The 22,814-nt window shown below is 43.0% G+C and overlaps 1 protein-coding gene across 1 annotated transcript; it reads right to left on the bottom strand.

Annotated features, from left to right (window-relative positions):
• Positions 1-3,716: 3,716 nt before the first annotated feature.
• On the bottom strand, positions 3,717-21,737 carry LOC120681661 (disease resistance protein RGA2-like). The gene is made up of 9 exons (XM_039963250.1): positions 21,591-21,737; positions 18,836-18,974; positions 18,310-18,571; positions 17,988-18,216; positions 17,747-17,897; positions 17,457-17,657; positions 12,843-13,982; positions 6,112-7,207; positions 3,717-5,831 (listed from the first exon to the last, which is right to left on the bottom strand). Exons 2-9 carry the CDS (start codon positions 18,935-18,937, stop codon positions 3,994-3,996), a joined length of 5,019 nt encoding a protein of 1,672 aa, XP_039819184.1. The 5' UTR covers positions 18,938-18,974; positions 21,591-21,737; the 3' UTR covers positions 3,717-3,993.
• Between the last annotated feature and the right edge of the window lie 1,077 nt (positions 21,738-22,814).

Genomic DNA, 22,814 nt, shown 5'->3' with positions numbered 1-22,814 from the left:
CGCCGCCGCGGCACAGAGCCTGCGCTGCCGCCCCCTTCCGCGGCGCCGCCGCCACAGGCCGTCCCGGCCCAACCCGAGACCGCCAATAGGTGCGCGCCGGCGTCCTCTTTCTTTTCCCCTACGGGCCCCCACCCCCGGTGACCCTCATCGCCGGGAAAAGCGCCGCCGTGCCCTCCTCTATTCCAAGACCCGTCCAGGGACCTCGGGTTAGAAGGAAACAAAGTTCAGGGGCCTAGATGCAAGGTTCCAGTTCCTTTTTCTTTTGTTTTGAAAAACAGCAAACTTGTAAATTCGTTTAAAAATCGTAGAAAAATCAGAAAATTGCAAGCTCAACTGTTCTGGAATCTTTGCAAAGAGATCTACAACTTTTGTTACATACACTTTTTCATTTGATCAATAGTTTTTACTTCATTTAAAATACAAAGAAAATGTACTTTATATTAGATCTCAAGTTACAAGCATGAGTTGTTAGCCATTTTTGGCCAGTAGGGTACATGTTAGATGTATAACCTTGTGTAAAAGTTTCATAGACTTTTGATATACCTAGCTATCGTTTTATTTAAATCTTGCTTTATGCCTTGTTTAAATTAGTTTGTTTGTACATACTGTTTAACTTGGTTTAATGAGCTCAAACTTTTACAGTGCCTTTAACTTGATGTTTAGTTACCGTACAAAATTTTTTAGAAATTTTAGATAGGTGGAACCAGTCCAACTAATTAATAGTATAGATATTTACACTAAATCAAGAAAAATAGTTTCTTTGCATAGAAAAATCTGATAATTTTTCTAGGGAATAAAATTTAGTTTATAACCATGCTGGTAAAAGATGAGGCTCTGGAACTTGCTACAACAGTCTGTAGGATTTACATTATTTATGATAAGGACATGCTTAACCTAGTAATAAATGAGAGAAATCCTTTCTTTTGCTGCATAGGGATAAATGATAAAATCCACCCTAGTTACTTTATGAAGTCAGTTATAATGATTATTACTCTATAAATGATTGTCCAAAATGTTGTAACATAATCTTTTGCAAGTCATCCTGAGTTTGTGTTGGATTACGACTCTTTAGTGGAGAATTGATTAAATCGTATCACTAAAATAACTCACGCATATGCATTTCTTTTAGATTCGACTACTCTCCCTGACGGTACGTACGAGTTGGTGCCGGAGTCCGAGAGTGAGCAGCGTGAAGCTCAAGTGAACCTAACTGAAGCCACTGAAGACCCGAACCAAGCTTCGGAAGAGCCCACAGCTAGTTACGCTCAGGAAGGCAAGCCCCAGAGCATGTCCTATCTATTCTAGATTTATGCAACTATTTATATTCCCATCTATTTGTGCATTTAAGTTGCAGGAATTGTTTGGAACCTTAGTTGCATGATCCTAGGTACCTATGCTTGAAGACTAGTATGTGTAGGTCGCTAGTTGGCTATGTTTATAGTTCGGTAGAAGTCGAGTGATTTCCTGTCACTCGCGAGCTTATAGGAGTTGAATGACTACTACGCACTGCAATATAAGGTTTACGGGCGGGGTTGTTGTACTTGTGATACCCCGTCTGTTTAGTGAAAATGGATAAGGCCGCGGTGTGTGGTAGTGGTGGTTAAGCTTTTGAACGTACTAACCACATGCCGAGAATATGGTAATCGGTAAGCTTAAGTACCTGATGGAACCGGCCGTGGAACATACTCCCCACTGTCTGGTCTCTGGTCACGCACGGGTGCAGGGCACCCTAGGACGGTGGGCCTGTTCCATGCCCGGGGAAAAAGGGGAAAAGTCGCGTGGGTGACTGCATTCCCCATGCGTGTGTTTAGGTCTGCCTGGCCAGGTTAACAAATTCGATTCGAATCGTCCGTCTCTCACGGATATTGAGACTGCTTAACCCTTTTGCCACATAGAGTAAGAAGTGGAACAATGATGATGAGAAATTTGGTTGATTGATGAAAAATATTTGCTTTCCACCATGTATGCTTTAGGATAGATGCTAATGTAGAATAGTTAATCATAATAGAACTTGAAAGCTAAAATCGGAAAATAAGGACTCACTGCTTTTCGGCAAAGACAAACCCCTCAAGCCAAAAGCCTTGCATGTCTAGTTAGAGGGTTAGTTATATCCTAGTCGGGTAAGCCTTGCGGAGTATTAGTATACTCAGCCTTGCTTGTGGCTCAATTTTTGTTTCAGGTAATACTTTTGAGGACATGATTGCTAGTTTAACTTGGCCGTGTACTCTGCCTCCTGGTTGGTCGGTGGAGTGGGATACGACGCCGGCCAGCGATGGCAATGCCGAGTGATGTCATGTACGGGCTTCATCATGACATCGTGTATCGTCGTTTAGAACTCGTTTTATTCCGCTGCAGTTGAACTCTGAACTACTTTAAATTTGAACTTCAAGTACCTTTCTGAGATTTCGAACTTGGTTTGTAATAAATGTTAAGACTCTGTAATGTATTGTATCTGAGAAATGTTGTACTCTCTGGACTCACCTTCGTGTGGGTTGCATGTAAGCTTTGGGTTCGATCGACGCTCAGGTGGATTTTTCGGGACTTTACCCGACAGCACTGCCGAATTACTCCGTTTGAAGTGCGTGTTAGCCGAGATTATCTTTAAAATGATGGTTAGCGCACTTGAGCCGGATTAATTAGGGCGGTACTGCCACAGATTCATTCCAGGCCGGGAATAATATAAATAATAAGAGACATAATAAGAGATCGGGATTTATTCCGGGTCGAAAACTACTTGCAACAAAATAAACTCATAATAGGTACAACAAGAGATCGAGATTAATTCCACACATCTAGACTCATGCATTGATTCCCGGTGTCCTATTATAGCTATCATGTTTTACTACAATCAGGGTTCATCTTACCGGTGGGAACCGGTCCGGTTTGACCGGTTACCGGTCAAACCGGTCCGGTTCCGATTTGGGCCGGTTCCAAACCGGCCCAAATTCAAAATTCAAAATTGAATTCAAAAAAATGAAAAAATTTCTAAAAATTCCTAAAAATACTTCAAGGTGCGACAAATTTAATGGTGTCAAATTTTCTCAAAAATTCGTTCGTTTAACATACTTCTCGGGCATTTAAAGTTAAAACAAAAAAGAAAAGGAAAAAATGAGACGGCCCATTAAGGCCCACTTGGTAAACCGGTCAAACCGGCCGGTAAACCGGTCTAACCAGCCGGTATACCGGTCCAAACCAGTTACCCATGCGATTTTAAATTTGGATTTGAATTCAAACCGGTCAAACCGGCCGGTAAACCGGTCAAACCGACCAGTAAACCGGTCTAACCGGTCGGTATACCGGTACGAACCGGTTGAATTGAGTTTTTTAAATTCAAATTTGAATTTGACCGGTTTCTACCGGTAACCGGTCAAACCGGTTCGGTTTACCGGAACCGGAGTGCTCCGGTTTGGGGTGTCCGGTTGGGAAAAAAAACCCTGACTACAATTAGTTTCCGATCCGAAATAAATCCCGGTCTCTAGTTATATTTCTTATTGTTTCTATCATTCCCGGCCCGGAATGGATCCATGTACAACTGAACAAACCCTAAGCAAGTGCGCCTTCTTTTCCCTAGTTTATTGTGATGGTTAAACACTGCATATAGCTTTAAGGCATCTATCTCTTTGCTTTTGTGTTGAAATTTGACTGGTAACTGGACTTCCATAATTGCTAGAAAAGGATCTCATCAGTCTTATATGTTTTTTGTAACAGCGAGTCCATTGTAGATCACTCTACCATTCATTTGTTGTAAAAATCCAAGTGCGACATTTTTTTTTCAAAAGGGAAAGGAAGATAATAAGTATTCAATCATACACACTCAAGCAAGATAAAAATTTTGTATATGATACGCACAATAGAATAGATCCCATGCTAAGATGACAAAAAGATTAGTCGATGCAATGAAAGAACACGATAATTGTGAGGGCACATATATACCTCATTTCGATGTGAGCGAGCTTCATCTTGGTCTCCTCTGCTTTACACCACCAAACTAGTTCATCGCATCCACAAATCTCGAGGTGCTGCAGGTGAGGGAGTTTCTGTATGGTGTCTGGAAGAGTCTTGATGACCGTGCAGAAACGTATCACAAAGTTTTCTGAGGGAGGTAAGGTCTCCCAACCAATCAGGCAGTGTCACGATGGTTTTACAACCTTCCACAGCTAGAGTGCGCACGGAGGCGAGACCTCGAAGGAAATCCGGTGAGCTCCATGTGAGGTCGCTGCAGTTGGTAATCGTCAAATGTTGAAGAAAAGGGAGGTGGCGAAGCAAGCTCCACCAATGCAGAGGCACCACACAGCATTCCACATAAAGTTGTGTGTCTGTGGAGGCACCCATGACAACAGCGTTTCCCCCTGACAACATTACTTCATCACTACTGGTTACCCCCAAGTCGTGGACACTTGGTGGTGGGCGTGGTTTGAACCTCAGCCTTGGGCAGTGACTTATCTCTACATGTCTTAGCCTGGGAAACACGGGCTCATTCAAACTGTCCTCGTCACTTGAGTAGGCCGTGTTCCACTCTTCCAAGCATTTCATACCATCTATGAGAAACCACTCAAGTCGCGGAAATGCTCTTGTTCCCCCGTACAGGTCCGCATCAATCTTCTTAATGTTGTCCATTTGTCTGATCATCAGCCACTCGAGGTTTGGTAACTGACCAAATGGTGGCAGGCTGTTGCAACTGGGTAAGTTCGACAACTCAATACTGGACACACCAGATAAACAAGCACCAATAAACATCACCCAGGATGGAAAGCTGACACTATTATAGCCTTGTAGGCGTAATTCTGAAACACCGTATGGTGGCTCTAGTTCTCTCAGAACTTCTTCGTCATCCACAAATCTCCTTGAGGGACCCATAACAACAGCATTTCCCCCTGACAACATTACTTCATCACTACTGCCTACCCCCAAGTCGTGGATACTTGGTGGTGGGCGTGGTTTGAACCTCAGCCTTGGGCAGTGACTTATCTGTACATGTCTTGGCCTGGGAAACACGGGCTCATTCAAACTGTCCTCGTCACTTGAGTAGGCCGTGTTCCACTCTTCCAAGCATTTCATACCATCTATGAGAAACCACTCAAGTCGCGGAAATGCTCTTGTTCCCCCGTACAGGTCCGCATCAATCTTCTTAATGCTGTCCATTCGTCTGATCATCAGCCACTCGAGGTTTGGTAACTGGCCAAGTGGTGGCAGGTTTTTGCAACTGGGCAAGTTCGACAACTCAATACTGGTCACATCAGGTAAACAAGCACCAATACGCATCACCCAGGATGGAAAGCTGACGCTATTATAGCCTTCTAGGCGTAATCCTGAAACACTGTATGGTGGCTCTAGTTCTCTCAGAACTTCTTCGTCGTCCACAAATCTCCTTGCATCTGTAGTCCATTCTAATGCTAATAGTCTAATATCTGTTCTTCGCATGAGATCTATTGCCTGTGCCTCTTTTACTGACTTCACATTTTCAAGCCGAGTTATCGTCAGCCGAGCAGGCATTCCATAATGCAACATAAAAGGATAGTGGCTAGATTCATCACCACCAGTATTGTATTGAGGTGGTGGCGTGGATCTATCCAACTTCCAGCATTCCATGGTATGTAAAAACTTCAAGCTGTCAATTTCAAATATACTTGCCGGCAGCCTCTGTAGGTTGGCGCACCATGAAAGGTCTAGTGTATGTAACTTCCTGAGGCTTGCAAGAGTTTCAGGTATGCTGTAAATGTTATCATTCTCAGAAAGATTCAGATATTCCAGATTGGTAAGAGTACAGATCTGCCCCAGGAGACCATTCATTTTATCTGGATGCAAAGATGGTATCATTGCGATGCAGCATCCTAGATTTAAAGGATCTATCCAACTTCCAGCAATCCATGGTATGTAAAAACTTCAAGCTGTCAATTTCAAATATACTTGCCGGCAGCCTCTGTAGGTTGGCGCACCATGAAAGGTCTAGTGTATGTAACTTCCTGAGGCTTGCAAGAGTTTCAGGTATGCTGTAAATGTTATCATTCTCAGAAAGATTCAGATATTCCAGATTGGTAAGAGTACAGATCTGCCCCAGGAGACCATTCATTTTATCTGGATGCAAAGATGGTATCATTGAGAAGCATAAGCCTAGATTTAAATGTTGAAGTTCACTGAGATTGCCAAGAACTTCTTGTAGCCCTTCCATGAAATTAAAACCGGAGCACGCGTATAAATCCAAATATTGGAGCTTGATAAGCCCATTCAAAGCTGCTGGCACGTCTCGAAGAAAAGAACACCATGACAAGTCAAGATGCACCAGGTTACAAAGATTCCCAAACGATGCTGGCAATTTTCCCATGGTAAAATAACGTGAGAAGTTCAAATACTTGAGTTCAGTGAGGCTACCCAAAGCTTGAGGCAACCTGATGTAATGCAGCGGATTACTTGAATACAGGTTTAGATATTTGAGTTTGGTGAGGGAGCCCAAAAACTCTGCATTAGCAAGTTTATTTCCAGAAAGATATGAGCTATCGGATAAGTCCAAGTATTGCAATTCTGTGAGGCTGCCCAATTCTCTTGGTAGGTATCCAATATTTTTACAGTTTGATAAGTTCAGATGTTGCAGTTTTGTAAGTCTAGCCAGGCACTGTGACACTCCTGTGACATTTTTGCAATTTTTAAAATCCATATGCTCCAAACTTTTAAGATCACCAAATGATTCTGGCAGTTTTTCTATTCCCATGCAACCTGATAAATCAAGATGCACCAGACCTTCCATTTCTCCAACCGACTCTGGTAGTGCGATGGCAAAAGATCTGCGAAGACTGAGATACCTCAAATTTGAGAGCTTCGTGATGCATTCTGGAACCATTTGACCCCGGATCCTTGGAGCATTAAGATACCTCAACTGCTTCAGTCGCCCAATGGAATCTGGCAATTTGTATATGAAGCACTCGCTTAAATCCAACACTCGCAGGGACTCAGCAGGTTCAAATGCAGCACCGTGTACCATGGTCCACCGACAGTCCAGAAAACGCAGTGCCCACAGCCTGGCAGGAGAAGTCGTACATGACTCTAGTGGCTTGCTACAGTCAGTAAGCAATGCATATCGGCAGCTGCTCCCCCCAGTGTTGCCTTGTTTGCTCTGATCGAGAATTTCAACACCGAGGACTGAAATTGCCAAGTCATGCACCAGATCGTGCATTATGAACATGGTGTCATGTTGACCATACGCTCCATAACTCTGCATCAAAAGTACATACTAGTGTCAGGTTTCTCAGCACTTCTTAAATTTTCAGTGCCTAAGTATACCAGACCAAAATCCTATTAAGTATACCAGACCAAGACACAATATTTTCAGGGCCAACCATTCAGCAGAGAAATAATGAAGACACATGTGAATACAAAATGAGCATCGGAAACATCGTGTTGGATGTGGAGAGCCTATCGTCAGCCAGTCTTCTTCATGGTGATCACAGTATTAGGTCATCAATTGCTGGTATCTGGAGTGAAATCAAGGAGCTAGGCAGATTGTTTTCTTCATTCAATATTTCTTATGCTAGAACAGAGGCAAACTCAGAAGCCAACTGCTGTGCAAAAATGCCTTCTGAGTCAATTCCTGTGTGCACCTGGGTTGACTACACTCCTGAGTCCTGAGTGGCTAAGGGACGTAACCATCAAATATTGCTACTTTGCTTCTATTCAGTAAAGATTATGTGATCTTATTATTACTAATTGGAGGATCCTTTTGCAGCCTCCATTGTTAATCCTTACGAGATGCGATAGAAAAAAAAGATAAATGCTAAAAATTCATAAAAGTCAGAAACATCAAGGAATCAATTTAGTAATTCTAACCATCATAGCCATTGGATCTATTATGTTTTCTAAAAATTACCAACTTTGTTATTATGAAAATAGTTTAAGATGCAATAGAAAAAAAAAGATAAATGCTAGAAATTCATAAAAGTCAGAAACATCAAGGAATCAATTTAGTAATTCTAACCATCATAGCCATTAGATCTATTAGGTTTTCTAAAAATTACCAACTTTGTTATTATGAAAATAGTTTAAAGTAAACACTACATCTATATATATTACCAACTTCAACCATTATGAAAAACCAACATAAAGTACCCCTAATCTTCATCTAAACTACTCATATATGTTATTATGAAAAATAACATAAAGCGGCACACTTACCTTCATCTAAATTACCCACCTATACCAATATAAAAAATAATATAAAGTAAACCTGTGAAAGGGCCTCTAATCTAGTGGTCAGAGCACCTGAGTAGCATCCAGTAGACCTAGGTTCAACTCCTCATCGGAGCAAGTAAAAACTTGTCTGTATTAAACAAAAAAAACTTAGATAAAAAAGGTGGGGGCCACCCCTGCTAGCTTCGGTCAAAAAAAAATCTAAAGTAAAATCCTAAATTTGCATAACAATTACCCACATCTGCTATTATTAAAAATAACCTAAACTATATCTAAGTTAACTACCTATGCAATATTAAAAAAGTTCCCAAAGTACATCAATAAATATTTTAAATTAATACTAACTTAAGGTATATGATACAGGATGTGGGTCACCATGCAAACATGTGAAAATGTATGGAGGAAGCAATGAGAATACCGACTAACATGTTAAATGCATAGCTCAAACAAAGGGCTGAATTAAACACGTACGAAGTTGCAATGCAAATTAAAATAAACTAATATAAATAAAAAGTGCATAGTGCAATTTAAGACTAAAGTCTATACCGCGAACTGAGTTCTAGATTTATTATTGGAATTTACAGTATTATTCTCTCAGTGGTAGGTGAAACTGAAATATAATATAATTATGAGTATCTGTTTAGAATATATAGAAAAAAGTCAAAATTACTCCCCTTATGTATGGCGAAAGTTTGGATAACCATCTTATTTTTTTTGGTTCGATTTGCCCCCTCAACTATCATTTGGTTTAATCTACCCTAGTACAATTTGTCTTTTTTTGTCCTCCACACACAAGTAGAATCTTAAAATCTTAATTTAAGATTTTGCAAGGTGGCAGTGGGCATCACAACTTATGTCAAAAAAACATTTTTTTCATCATTATTTTTCCTATAATTTTGTATCGTAAGGGTTAATTTATTATCAAACGTCATAGTCTATAAAAATAATGATGAAAATTCCACATATTTTTCTAAAATATGTTATGATGTCCGTTCCCATCTCACAAAATTTTAACTTAGGACTGAAAGCATTTAGATCGATAGATGTATGGTAAGTTCCAATGTTCAAAAAGGCAGTTCTAGGCGGCCTCCTAGGCACGACTTAGCGCTAGGCGGAGGGGTACCACCTTGCCTAGGGGGGTAGGCAGTACCCTAGGCAGCGCTGGCACGTCAACGACGAGAAGAGGGTGTTGCATTGCTGGACGGGCTGTCGCGGCCGCCGGAGAAGGGGAGGACGAGCCACGGCCGCCGGAGAGGGAAAGCGCGAGCTGGAGAGGGAGAGCTCGAGTCGCGGCCGCTGGGGGAGAGGGAGAGGGAGAGAGAGAGCAAGGGAGGGAGCGAGAGGGAGGGAGGGAGAGAGTGAGAGAGAGAGAGATGGAAGGAGACGAGTGGTAGCTGGAAGAGATAAGGCTTGGTTCTTTTGTGTTTTGCCCCTTTCCTTTTTAAGGGCACGAGCAATGTATGTTGTCGAAGCGATAGACAAGAGTGGGACCCAAAGGAGCTGTAAATAGCTATGTAAAATTCCACAATGGTTACTTATAGGGTAGGAAATAAGGTGTGTCCTCTTAAGATAAAACAATCACTATTGTTCATCCTCCCATCATCTATTGCCCGCAAAAACATAGGAGAGAGAAGCCAGGAGCAGCAACTTGCAGTAGCTTTCCAATAGTTTATTCCTTGTTGCCTGGTAGTAAGCTTGCTACCCAGCTATAGTTACTACCCACTCTCACAATGGTACTACCCGGTAACAAGCTGGCATTTATTGCTTACTACCTGGTTTTTTAGCACATCGCCGGTGCCCTAAAAAATTATTGATGGAAGGAGTTGGGAGGAGTGTGCATAAGATGGGCTAGGCTCTTTTGATGGGCCTTTCTTCCAAGTTTAGGTCCACAGGTCCCCCTATTTCTTCCTTTATTTAAGATAATCTAAGGTAATATATGTATGTGTATTAAAATATTAAAACGCCTAGGCTCGCCTAGCGCTTTTTGAACATTGGTAAGTTCCGGTTATTAATGACAACTATGTATTCATGTTTTGAAAAATTAAGCATATTGAGTTAAGTCATGTAAAGAGATACCTCACTTTGCATGGAAAGGCGTGCCAAGGATGTGGATGTGAAGATTAAGGAACTTTCTAGTATCTAGTGTCACAAGAGATGGCGAAGGACACTTATAAAAGTTTAGGTTTCATAGTTTTCTAGTCTTTGACTATACTATTTCGCTTGATTTAGTGAGCTTAGTCATGAAATAGATGCACACTTGTTTCAATCTAGCACTAGACAGCTCACAAAAGATAAGGAAACGTTTGGGTGCAAAAACATCAAAGGTTGAACCCAAAGAAACTTGAATTAAATAGGTTCTAGAAGAAAAAGATGCACCGGATGATCCACCGGCACCAAAATTACAAGCACCAGATTATGGGTCTGAGCATAACCTGAAATTGCAGTAGCACCGGATAATTCGGTACTTTGACTTAAATAGCGGACTAATGGTGATCTACTTAGAAGCATCCAGAAGGTTTGATAGATTTTACTCGTCTGCACCAGATAATCCCATATGGGTACCAGACTAATGCGGCAGACTAACGATCATTGGTCTGGTCAATTGTACATAAACTTCTAGTAGGTTTTGTGGGAAACCTCTTTAGCACCTTATAATCCGGTACACTTATAATCCGGTACCTCTAATGCAAGCAAAGCACTAAGCACTGAACTAATAATGCAAGAAATAGTGGTCCAATGCTTTTCAACGGCTAATTCTTCAGCTCAGTGTGATCGGATGATCTGACACTTATTGCGAATTAAATAGGTGACCTTAAACATATTGCATTGGATAATCCATTATCTGACGCTTTATGTTTTTTGGGGGAGCTCTTAGCAATGGCTACACCTTGATCTCCATCCTACATATACCCTTCCCTCTGGTCAACTGAGTTGACCTTAACACCATGAACACTTGAAGCCACCCTTGTGCTGCTTAGATTGAGCAAGGGCCCATGAAGGATTCAAGATGCATCGGGCCCGGTCGTTTATCGACCCTAGTCTACGAGACTATCGAAACTAGTTGGTCATGTTAGAGATTCATAGTCTCGGGTCATTCAGTGTGCCAAGTGATCCCAACCCCGGAAAAGTAGGATGCACCACACTAGTTAGAGTCATGGTTCTAGGATGCGTCTCAGTCGGCTGATTCTCGGCTTTCATCCTGAGTGAGTCCAGGTGTACAAGTCCTATAGAGTTAAAATTAAATGTATAACCGCATCCTCGGTCATGGACAACCCTACATTCTATTACTCTTACTAGAAGTGTTACTTGATTTCTACCTCCCTCTCTTGTCTTCGGACGACTGAGGTGTGAGGGGTGGGAGCTCTCACATCGACCTAGGTTGGTTTTGAATGGTATGTGTAACCGAGAACCTGGAATGCCGGGATGACCCAAGTCGAGAAGATGATGGTGATGAAACTACTTTATACCTGCTGCTAATGCATCGGAAAACATAAGCCACTCCTATGATATTTTTGTTTTACTAAAATATTTACTAAAAGTGGGCCACTTTAAAGCTTGCGCATTGCGGATGGTGACGTGGACCTTTCCCATTACTTGGGGGAAGATTGTGAGTTGTAGGTTCGAACTTGGAGCTCATGATCAATCTTGAAGATGCTATGCTAGAAGGGTTGTGTCGCTTTGCTCAAGTATGCACGTGGTGAAGATTGCAGATGAAGACTTGATGCCCTAGCTATCACTTTGCAGGATTTCTTCATGATGTTTAGCTCAAAGGGGCTTGTACCATATCGTATTTCGAGTTGTTTCGGATGTAATTCTTGAGTATTGTACTATGTTATCATTGTATGGAAATGATATTATGCTGGAATGAGTTTTGTACGTGATAGCTGTTGATTTTGAAACTATCACAATGGTATTGGGAGTTAGATTCTGATTCATTTCAATGCCATACGCCATGCTGCCACCACTCAGCTCCGTCAAGGCCCAACCACGGCAGACCTCCGCACACCATGCCATCGTTGGGCAGACATCACCTGATCTTTAGTAGCGCAGTCACAGGCATGTCATTCCTTGTTGTCACAGGAGGGTATCCTGATGTTGTCTCTAAATTACTAATAATTGGTGAAATCTACAATATATCTTTCAGACATAGTCTATTGACAAGCCTCCACTTCTATCTACCAATTTAGGAGCATATCTATACATGCCCCCATCGTATTTGAAGTGCAGTAATGTGGCTGTAGGGTGCCTATCGTGTAAGGTTGGCAGGGTTTTAGTAAAATTTAACTTACTATATAACGGGGTGTATTTATTCGAAATAATTGTGTGCTATTGGCCACCTTTTTTTGCCAATCCAAACAACTGCTTTTTTTACCGAAGTTAGCAGGGGAGACCCACCTATTTTTATATAAGTTTTTATTTAATTCAAACCTATTTTTAATTTGCTCTGATGAGGAGTCGAACCTAGGCATGCTGGATGCTACTTTAGGGACTCTGACGAGTAGGCCAGAGGTCCTTCCGCAACAACTAGTATGTTCTTAGTTTGTGTCGTTCACCCTCTACATTCTCAAGATGAAAAAGCTGTTACATAAGTTACCTATCAACTGTTACAAGGAAATGATTTTAAATTTCGGTAGTAATAGTAGTCGCGGATACGGATAACTCACCATTCGTGACATTGAATGTTGAAGGAAAGTCAGGCCCTGGAGGTGCGCAATATACTTCTCACAGAGCTGTAAAGTGGAGAACATTTTTGTTGGCTTGATGAAACCCAAAGAAATCCATTGGTAAATTAGATCACATTTAGCTATCTTGTGACCCTTGGGAAAGATTGCGCAATATGTAAAGCATGACTTCAAGCAGTCATCCATACTGAAATAACTTAATTTCAAGGATGCAAGAACATGATTTGGCAAAGAGGGATCCTTTGAAATAGTTTGATTCCAGATATTACTGTCTTTCACTTTCATCCATTGATCATATTTCATTGGCTGCAGCATGGATCCAAGAGTTTGAGCCGCTAAGGCCATACCTCCACACTTCCTAGCAATCTGTTTTCCTATACCCACCAACTTTTCTTTGTCATGTCTAGCTTCAAAGCCACATTTTTGTTTAATTATATCCCAGCACATTTCATCTGTCAAGGATTCTATTTGATACGGTTCAATGTTACAGCAAATTTTCTGCGCAACATGTGCACTGCGTGTAGTTACCAAAACAATTGTTCTGATGGTGTCACCAAGATTTAGCATAGCCTTCAAATCCTCTAGTTGAAATGTATTATTCTCCCAAAGGTCATCTAGGACAATCAGAATCTTCTTACCAGAAAGTAGTTTCGAAAGGCAACTACTTATTAGATGTATTTCATCAACTTGGTTCACCTTTCCAGCTGATAGCTGCGAAACTATAGATTTACCAATTTTATCTGATAGCTGCGAAACTATAGATTTACCAATTTTATCTAAGTCAAATCTCGGAGACACATAGACCCAGACCTGAGAGTAATATATGAAATTTGTATCATTGTAAATTAGTTGCGCAAAGGTTGTCTTGCCAATTCCACCAATACCATAGATCGGAAGGATGATGATCTTCTCAGACATGCTCTCAAGTAAAGAAACCGTCATTTTCTTTTTCATATCTCTGCCTACAATTAGTTCTTTTCCAACATCTAATGATGTTTCTTCTGTATTGTCATGTTCTACCTCATTGCTCCTGGGTCTTGTTATAACCTTATGTTCCTCTGTCATCTTCATCGCACTATGCATTGTCATCACGCAATCAGTTTCACGTCTTTTCTGGGGAATCTGCAAATTTCAAAAAAAAAAAATTGTAAGCACATAGGAAAATGCTTCTTCTGATCCATAATGTTATCCATTTAAGATATTGACACAATATATAAGGTGACACTTGGATTAATATAAAAAAGTATGTTGACGTAGTTATGTACCATGAATTATTTTAATAAGGGATTTTGGTGATCTTGCCCCTATTTCAAAGTGAAATGGTGATTTTGCCCCTATTTTTTCAATTGTATGATTTTGCCCCTACTTTTGCAAAACAAAGGCACTATTTACCCTTATTTTTAACTCTATTAGTTAGAGGCCTACAAAAAAAATGAAACGGACTGGAAAAGTATTCGGTGCAATGAGAAAATACTGTAGTACCCCTCATCTCTTTCCTTCCCTTTAATACCCAAATCACACGACTCGTGCACGTACCCAAATCACACGCAGGTGGCGGCGGGAGCAAGGCGGCAGCAGGCGGCAGCGGCTGTGGCTGCAGCAGCAGACGCGCGGCGGGAGCAGGCATGGCCAGGCTTGGCCTCGCGCAGAACGCAGGAGCAGTGTAGGAAGGGATAGAATTGGTGTAATGGATGGATTTATTGCATTGAGGCCTCGGCCGGTATATATAAGAGTACAAGACTTGGGGGGCAAGGCTCCCCGGGATACATATGGCAGTTTACGATACGTATATCTACAACTACCAAATATACTCTAATACTCCCCCGCAGTCACAGCGGGAGCACCGCAAACGGTGAGATTGGAGAAGAAGCCGAAAGCAGAAGCCAACGGATTAACATCCCCCCGCAGTCATAACATCGGTGCGGTGCGGATGCTGCGACTGGAGAGAAAACCGGCGAGTAACTCATGCGGATGGTAGCCCTTTGTGCCGATGTCGAGGTAGCCGAGCTTGAGGGCGAGGAGCCATGGTTGAAGATGCCGTGCATAGGATAGCCGTGGTCGACGTAGAGCTGTCGAGGTAGCCGCACATGAAGCCGTGGGCGCACGAGGAGGCGCCATGGTGGTGGCGTAATGGAGAAGACGCCGGAGACGAAGATGGCGACGCATCGAGGCAGTCGTAGAGGGGGGCGACGCCGAAGTCGATGCAGTCAGGCCATTGGGCGACACATGCCCGAGTTTGCCAGGCTTGGGAACGCATCGGGGACGATGGGCACGCACCGGTGTTGCCAATACCGGACATGCAAGGGAGGATGCACAACCAGACGCCGTCGCCGAGGGGGACCAGCAGAAAAGGCCTCCATGGCGGTCGCAGGCGCAGAAGAAGGCGAGGTAGAAGGTGCCAACGCCTGCTGTTGCTGGAGTAGACGAAGTAGTCAGGAACGAGATGGCGATGCTGGCGACGTGGTTGTGCTAGACGAAGCGAGGAGGGGAATCCAGATTTTCAGCACAAGGCCGAATGATCCGGATGACGCGGCGGCAGTGCTCGAAAGAGATGGTGAAGAACTCGTACAACTTGATGAAGACCATGCGCGGGGCGCACAGTGACGAGTCGACGATGAGGTCGGGGATGTTCGGCTGCGGTGAAGAAGCAACATCGGAGAAGACCACGTGTGGAACCGTTGCTGCTCGAAGAGACGACACAGCAGCAGCCCTCCATGCTCGGGGAAGATGCACGCGTACTGAGAACACACATCCCAGATCCGTGCGTGTATGCTGATCGGCTGATCAGACCGAGGGTGCACACACGAGACGACGGACGACGATGCCGCGCAGATCGGAAACATGGCGGAGAAGTCGGGGACGATCGGCTTGGAGACCGTGTCGCGGAGGGGCCTGGCGCCACTTCAGGTGGTGCACCGACGCGCACCGCACGCCAGCCCGGGCGACACGGGTGTTGAAGAAGAACGGCCGGTGACGATGTCGAAGAAGAGGCATGCGGTCGACGGGCGGTGGGCGACGCAATCTCGATCAGTGATCGAGTAAAAAATCAGAGAAATTACCAAAAAACTAATCAGCAGCAACATCCCGTTGTGGACCTCCGGGTGCGCATAGCACAGAACCCCCCCTCTCTTACCCTCTCCCCTATCTGCCCACCACGGTGAAACACACCATAGCGTGAGAGGGGGAAAATGAAGGAACAGAGGAGCGGTGGATGGTGGAGGTGCCAGGGCAGATCCTGCCGGATCGGGCGGCTCCCCGCCTGGAGCGGCAGAGGATCTCGCCTGAAGGCGGCAGCACCCGGCAGCGGGTCCCGCCAGGGCGGGCAGCGAGTGGCGGCTTGGGGTGGATCTCGCCCAGAGGCGGCGGCGCCCGGCGACGGATCCCGCCAGGGCGGGCGGAGAACCGCGGCTTGGGGCGGATCTCGCCCGCAGGCGGCTACGGCCGGCGACGGATCCCGCCAGGGGCGGCGGCGGCAGATCCTGCCGGGGCGAGCGGATCTCCGCCGGCGATGACGGCGACAGGGGGGGATCGGAGGGGCCTCTAGGGAGTCCGCCGGTGATGAGGTGCATGAGCCGCGCACGGGCCCCTGCTGCCACCACGACAGCGCGGGGTAGAGCGGGAGCATCTCTTGGAGGCCGCGACTGCCACCACGGTAGCGCGGTGCGGAGTTGTCGTCGACGTCTCCATGGCGGATGATGAGGTAATTCCGATCTACTGCTGCTAGACACTACTGAGGCGGCGGACTAATAGGATCCGCCATGGAAATCGAGGAGGGCGCTGCCCCCAGCGGAGGTCATGAGCGACCTCCCCGGAGGCGCGCTAGAAGGCCGGCAAGGGGGCGCCCTGGAGGGGCGCCGTGGGAAACAGGGGGAAGGCGGCGGCGCGAGAGGAGGGGCGCCGGCGGCGCTAGGGTTAGGGCAGCGGAAGGTTGCCTAGGATCTCAAACCCTAAACTCATGATACCATGTAGGAAGGGATAGAATTGGTGTAATGGATGGATTTATTGTATTGAGGCCTCGGCCAGTATATATAAGAGTACAAGACTTGGGGGCAAGGCTCCCCGGGATACATATGGCAGTTTACGATACGTATATCCACAACATTACACCAATCCTATTATTCTACAAGCAGGCGCGTGGCAAGAAGGAGCGGGCACCCGCGGCCGACAGGGGCAGGCTCGTGCAGTCCCCAGGGTTTAGGTGGGGCCCGTTGGTCAGAGGGCGTTAAGGTTTAGGGAGGCTGGATGTTAAAAGAAGGGCAAAATCACATAGGGCATATCTATCTTTTTGCTACATATTTAATACCGTTAACTTCTACTAACAGAATAGGGGTAAACTGGAGCTTTGTTTTAAAAAAGCAGGGACAAAATCGCACGAGGCAAAAAGAAGGGGTAAACCACCATTAGCACTCAAAATAGGGGCAAGAATGCCAAAGCCCCTTTTAATAATAAAGGCCAAAAATCATATGGAATCAGATAAACTGACATGTATCAATAGCGGACCTATATGTACACTATTTTCACAAAATAATATTTCATTTTACTCCTCCAGACAAAATCTTCACATAAAAGTAAGATACAATATTGATTAATTATTACCTCATTAATATCAGTTTCTGTCTCATTTAACTTATCAATGATCTTGAGAATATCAGGCCTTTTTTGGCTATCTTTCTCCAAGCAGTTAAATGCTATCTGAGTGCATCTCTCTATTTGGCGGCAACATGCTTCAAGTGAGAAATCACTACTGCATGCTGCCATTTTTTTCCGCTGCCATCTCTTCCTCCAGTTTCTCTGGACCTGAGAAATGGAACTGTCAAGATGAGCTAGGACCACTCAAATATGAAGACGTAGAACCTGATTATCTTGTCAAGAAATACCATTAATACCTGATCCATAAATTCATCCGAAGGCATGTCTAGATATTTGGAGTAACCTTCTAGTCCCGATACTATCCTTATTATTATGACGCCCAAGCTGAATATGTCAAACTTTTCTGAGATTTCACCTCGCTCGATGTATTCTGGTGGCTGGTACCCACTGCATTGCATCAGGTGACAAATTTAATTGTGAAACACAAAAAAAATTGGGATTTAAAAAGGATGTATTCACATGACACATTCGACTTACAGCGTTCCTAAAGGACTTTGTGTTGTCCTTGTTAGTGCATCACCAAAGATCCTGGATAAACCAAAGTCTGCAATCTTTGGCACCATGTTCTTGTCTACCAATATGTTGTCAGGTTTTAAGTCTAAGTGTAAAAGAGGTTCTTCCAGGTCCTTATGAATATATTTTAAACCTTCACACATCCCCTTAATTATTTTGTACCGTGTATTCCAGTCAAGTCCACAAGACTCATCTGCATTAGTAGACAAAAGGAATATCAATCAATCAAACACGAATAACGAATATAGATGAAAATTTTGTTCCATGACACTGAACAGAAGCATACCATGAAGATGATTTTGAAGGCTCCCATTTTGTAAATACTCAAAGCAGAGGGCTCTATGCGTCTTCTCAGCAAACACTATTTTTCCACCATACTCCATACGTATTTGCTCTATTTCGTAGCAATAACCAAGAATCTGTACAATATTGTTATGCTTAACCTTCATGAGGTTATAAAACTCATTTCGAAACTGCCTGTAGCCAAGATCATTATTTCCATCTCGAAGTATCTTCACAGCAACATCATCTCCATTTTTAGTCACTCCCTGTTAAAGTGATACGCAACCTTTTTATACGTACAGCTTTCTATATAATATATTTGATAGGCAGGAAAATGTTGTTACTGGCTTTATTTTTCTTGATATTGCGTAGTATTAACACATTTGATAGGGTGCGGCAACAAGTTTAGCAAAGCATGTCGGCAACTTTGCACAGTACTAACATCTTGGTGAGCCAGACAGGTATGTTGTTTCGAAGGGCTGCAGTGTCTTGGCCAGACTTTTGACAACAAAAACATGCCCAAATGTTACCTTGTAAACTGTTCCGAATGCTCCTTCCCCAACTTTCAGCTTCTCCAAGAAATCATCTGTAATTTCTCGTAGTAGCTGATATGTTAGCTCCTCTGGTTCCATAATTGTGTCCTCTGGCTTGCTGTCCTTATTCTTTCTGCTGGTACAATGAAGACCCTGCAGTGAGGAAATTGGACATATATATGCTAACCTGCTAGGAACAGAAGAGCAGCTACATTCTATATAGATGTCACCAATAGCTCGCGTTGATTGTGTATCATTGCATTAACGTACAGCTACATTCTATATAATAGCTGTGTATCATTGCATTACGAGAGGAAAAGAGACCAAAATAGCCATACAACCCACACCACACACATCCTTGGTTTTAGTGCAGAGCTCCTTATGAGTATAAGCACCAGAGTGCAGTACCATGATAGAATACAATAGGCGTAAGATTACCGTACCTGAAAAGGGAAGTGATACGATGACAGATCGTGCCCGATGAAGGGAGATCAAAGTAGAATCACACATGCACAATGGCGATAATGGTTGACTATGGCATGAGATGGATGTACTGGATGTGGACAAGAGACATTGCCTCTACTTGAGGAGAAAACAGGACAGGACAAAAAAAAATTTGTCCCATCTCTCTCCCTCCTTGGCTAGATAGAATTTTAAGGCTGCCTGGTCAATGGTAATGAATAAATGAATTTATGATTCCTTAAATATCCTCTCTCTATATTCTAAATTAGTTCACTTTAGCTGTCCTAAGTTAAATTTATTTAATTTTGACCAATTTTGTGGGAAAACCCAGCAGCATATACAACATCCAATTGATTTCAATAAATCTAAGGTAAAAATTTTTTGGACAGGGCATTTATTTGGTACTATAGATACCGATATATTTTTCTAAAAGTATGGTCAAAGTTAGATCAGTTTGATTTCGAGAAAATTTTAATTGAACTGTAATTCGGAACAAAGGAGTAAGATAACGATGAATTTCATCAGTAAACTGACCTATCTGCAGAGCAGTGTAGAAAATAAATAATTATTTTTTATTCCATCTTGTTAACGTTATGTTTACGCAGAAACGTAGAGAATAAACGCACATTATATGTTTCTTAACTAAGTACCATATATGAAATGATATTTTAACTCTCAACACCATTTTTTATCCTTGAGGTGGCGCTGGTTACATCCTAGTTTTGACCAGGAGCATGGGCGCCACCACGGCCACTCTACTTCATCCTATTCCTAGCTATGACTATTGAGTACTACCATTGAGTACTACTCTCCCTCCATTCCAAAATTTACACCTAGATATAATGATAGATTTCTAAATTTTGTTGTAAACTGTGCTTATTAATTATCCATCCATCAATTTCTAACACCCAATCATCCAAAGTCGCACCTCGTCCTCATTTCGTGTAAAAGAGTTTACCAAAGGTGCTATGACTGGGGGATAAAGGCCTATAAATTGGCTGCACCTTTGCTCAACGAGCAAGTTGGTACTAATAAATATGTGCACGCAGCACTTATGGGCTACTACTGGACCACATCTAAATTAGGCTGGGTGTTCACTGATCAATCCATTAATATCACCCGCATCAAAATCAGAGTTTGTGACCTAAGCAATTTTTTATGGGGTCACAATCTGAACACATATATGTTATTATCTGCACCAATTCTTGCTTCGATCTCAATAATATCTATTGCCTCTGACAAAAACTACCGCATGCAAGCCCTTACTATTTGCCACTTTGTTTCTTCTAGCAAATAAAAAATTGTAGGATTGCCACAGTGGGACAAATTGAAACTCCTCTTGCAAACTTTATAAATTCATTCAGTACACCATAGGTAAATTCGTTGAAGTTCTATAACCATCGATCAGTTAAATCATGTTACAATTAGTATAATGTCATATAGTAAGCTGTGCAGTGTAAATGTGATGCAACAAGGTAGGATCAGGTCCTATGTTATTTCAGAAAACCTGATCGTTTAGCTGGTATTCCCATCCTACTGTAGCATAGTCTATGAATCACCGATACTTCAAAATGGGTGCCGTACCCGTATCTGATACGGCCTGATACGGTGATATGCCCCGATACGGTCCGATACGCGTATCGGGAAGTATCGGAAAATTATGATTTAAATAAAAGATTTAATTTCCGATACTCCGTCCGATACTTCCCGATACTCCGTCTGATACTTTTGGGCCAATAACACCTCATTTGAAAGAGCATCAGGAGCCCATCAACGTAGGCCCATCTAGGTTGAACTAATCATTTAGCTATTTTTGGTTGAACTTGAACATTTGCTACGTGTATTGGCCCTTTAGAAATGTAATATTTATTATCTATTTCGTTCTCAAGAATTATTTGGCAATTTATGTTTTTAAAAATATATATACTTGCTGTATCGGCGTATCTTTATTTTTTGAAAATCGCCGTATCACCGTATCGCCATACCCATACCCGTATCGGCGTATCGCGTATCGGTGATACTTAGAGCATAGTGATGAACAACATGTTCTCAATAAAATCCAAAATTTCCTCTTTTAACAATAGAAGACAAGCAAAAATGACTGCACACGGAATAGAAAGCCAAAAAATTCGTCCGGCTAGCTGCCTATATTATGTAGGCCCCCATGGAATAGATCCCCATATCTTCCATGCTTATACATCATACACAATAACCCCAAGAATAGGCACGGCAGAAAGGGAAGTGGAGCTCAGCTGCTCGCTTGGTCTCCACTAAAGGTGCGAGGTGTCACCTGAAATCAGCTCTTGGTGCTCCCCCACCAAGATGCAATCTTCCCGTTCTCCAGCTCCCCTCCAAACTATTTTGCCTTGCAGAAAGCTTCACGCGGCGGCAGTTTTCAGGGATTTGAGAAAAGATATAGAGCGTGTGTGTGGGTGGGTGGGTGGGTGGGTGTGGGGTGGGGGTTGTTAGAGGAGCAGCAGGTCGATGGTTGGCGATTTGGGAGGGGAATAGAGCGGTGGAGATGGGAATGGAATGGAGCTTTTTATTGACAAACAGAGAGGGAGACCACAGAACAGGAAGAGAGAATTTCTTATTTAATACCACTAAAGTTATTTATTCCTTTCTTGACTCTCTAAAAGTTTTCGATCCTTATTTGACCTGATTTCAACTTTGAGAGTGTTTATTTCCTCCCTAAAAATTTTGCACCCCGCACATCAAAGAGAATCTTGCTATTTAAAAATATTAAATAAAATATATTTACAAAATTTTTTACATAGATGAGTTGTAAATTGTGAGACGAAAAATCTAATGAGCCTATTTAATCTATGATTTACAATAGTGATATTACAGTAACCATCCGCTAATTATAAATTAATTAAGTTTATTAAATTCATGTCGAGATTTATAACCCATCCATATAAAAAAAATTGGTAAACAAATTTTCTTTAACACTCCATCCATTTTTTCATTCATCCACCGTTAAATAGCACCCAAAAAAATCTATTTTACCCCTTCAAATGACGTGGGTCCTACGGGATCGAACAATTCGCCGGTTTCCATTGTGAATTGTGTTGAAAGTGAAATGTAAATGAACAAGTAATTTGGGGACAACTGTTATATGTTATTGATCTCATTCGCTTTGTTCGACTGGCTGTGACTCGTACTTGGTGTTAATTTGTTGTAAAAAAAATACTGCTGGCACTACTACATAAATCTTTTCAGAGGCGTGTATTTTTTATTTTCAGAGACGTTTTTTGGAAACGCCTTAGAACTATAGTCAGTGCAAATACAACATTTTCAGAGGCATTTTTTGTGTCCGCCTCTGTTAATCAAAAAACAAAAAAATAACAGCCGAGCCCGTCGGGCCCATCTAGGCCCGGCGAGCCAATCTAAGCGGCCGGCAGGCCGCTTGCCGTGCCGCCACCGGCCGCCCACGCCATGGCCGCCGCCTTCCGCGGCTGCCGCCGGATCCACCGCTGCCGGCCCGCGGTTGACGCCCCAGCCGCGCTTGGGC

The sequence above is a fragment of the Panicum virgatum genome, chromosome 7N (genome assembly GCF_016808335.1).
Source record: "Panicum virgatum strain AP13 chromosome 7N, P.virgatum_v5, whole genome shotgun sequence".
Classification (NCBI taxonomy): Eukaryota; Viridiplantae; Streptophyta; class Magnoliopsida; order Poales; family Poaceae; genus Panicum; species Panicum virgatum.
This window is presented reverse-complemented; position numbering and strand designations above follow the sequence as displayed.

Coding starts and splice junctions, on each gene's coding strand:
- LOC120681661 (XM_039963250.1), bottom strand. CDS start 18,937: ATGGAACCAGAGGAGCTAACATATCAGCTACTACGAGAAATTACAGAT. Junction 18,572..18,835: donor CATTCGGAACAGTTTACAAG/GTAACATTTGGG, acceptor TCACTTTAACAG/GGAGTGACTAAAAATGGAGA. Junction 18,217..18,309: donor CCTTCAAAATCATCTTCATG/GTATGCTTCTGT, acceptor CTACTAATGCAG/ATGAGTCTTGTGGACTTGAC.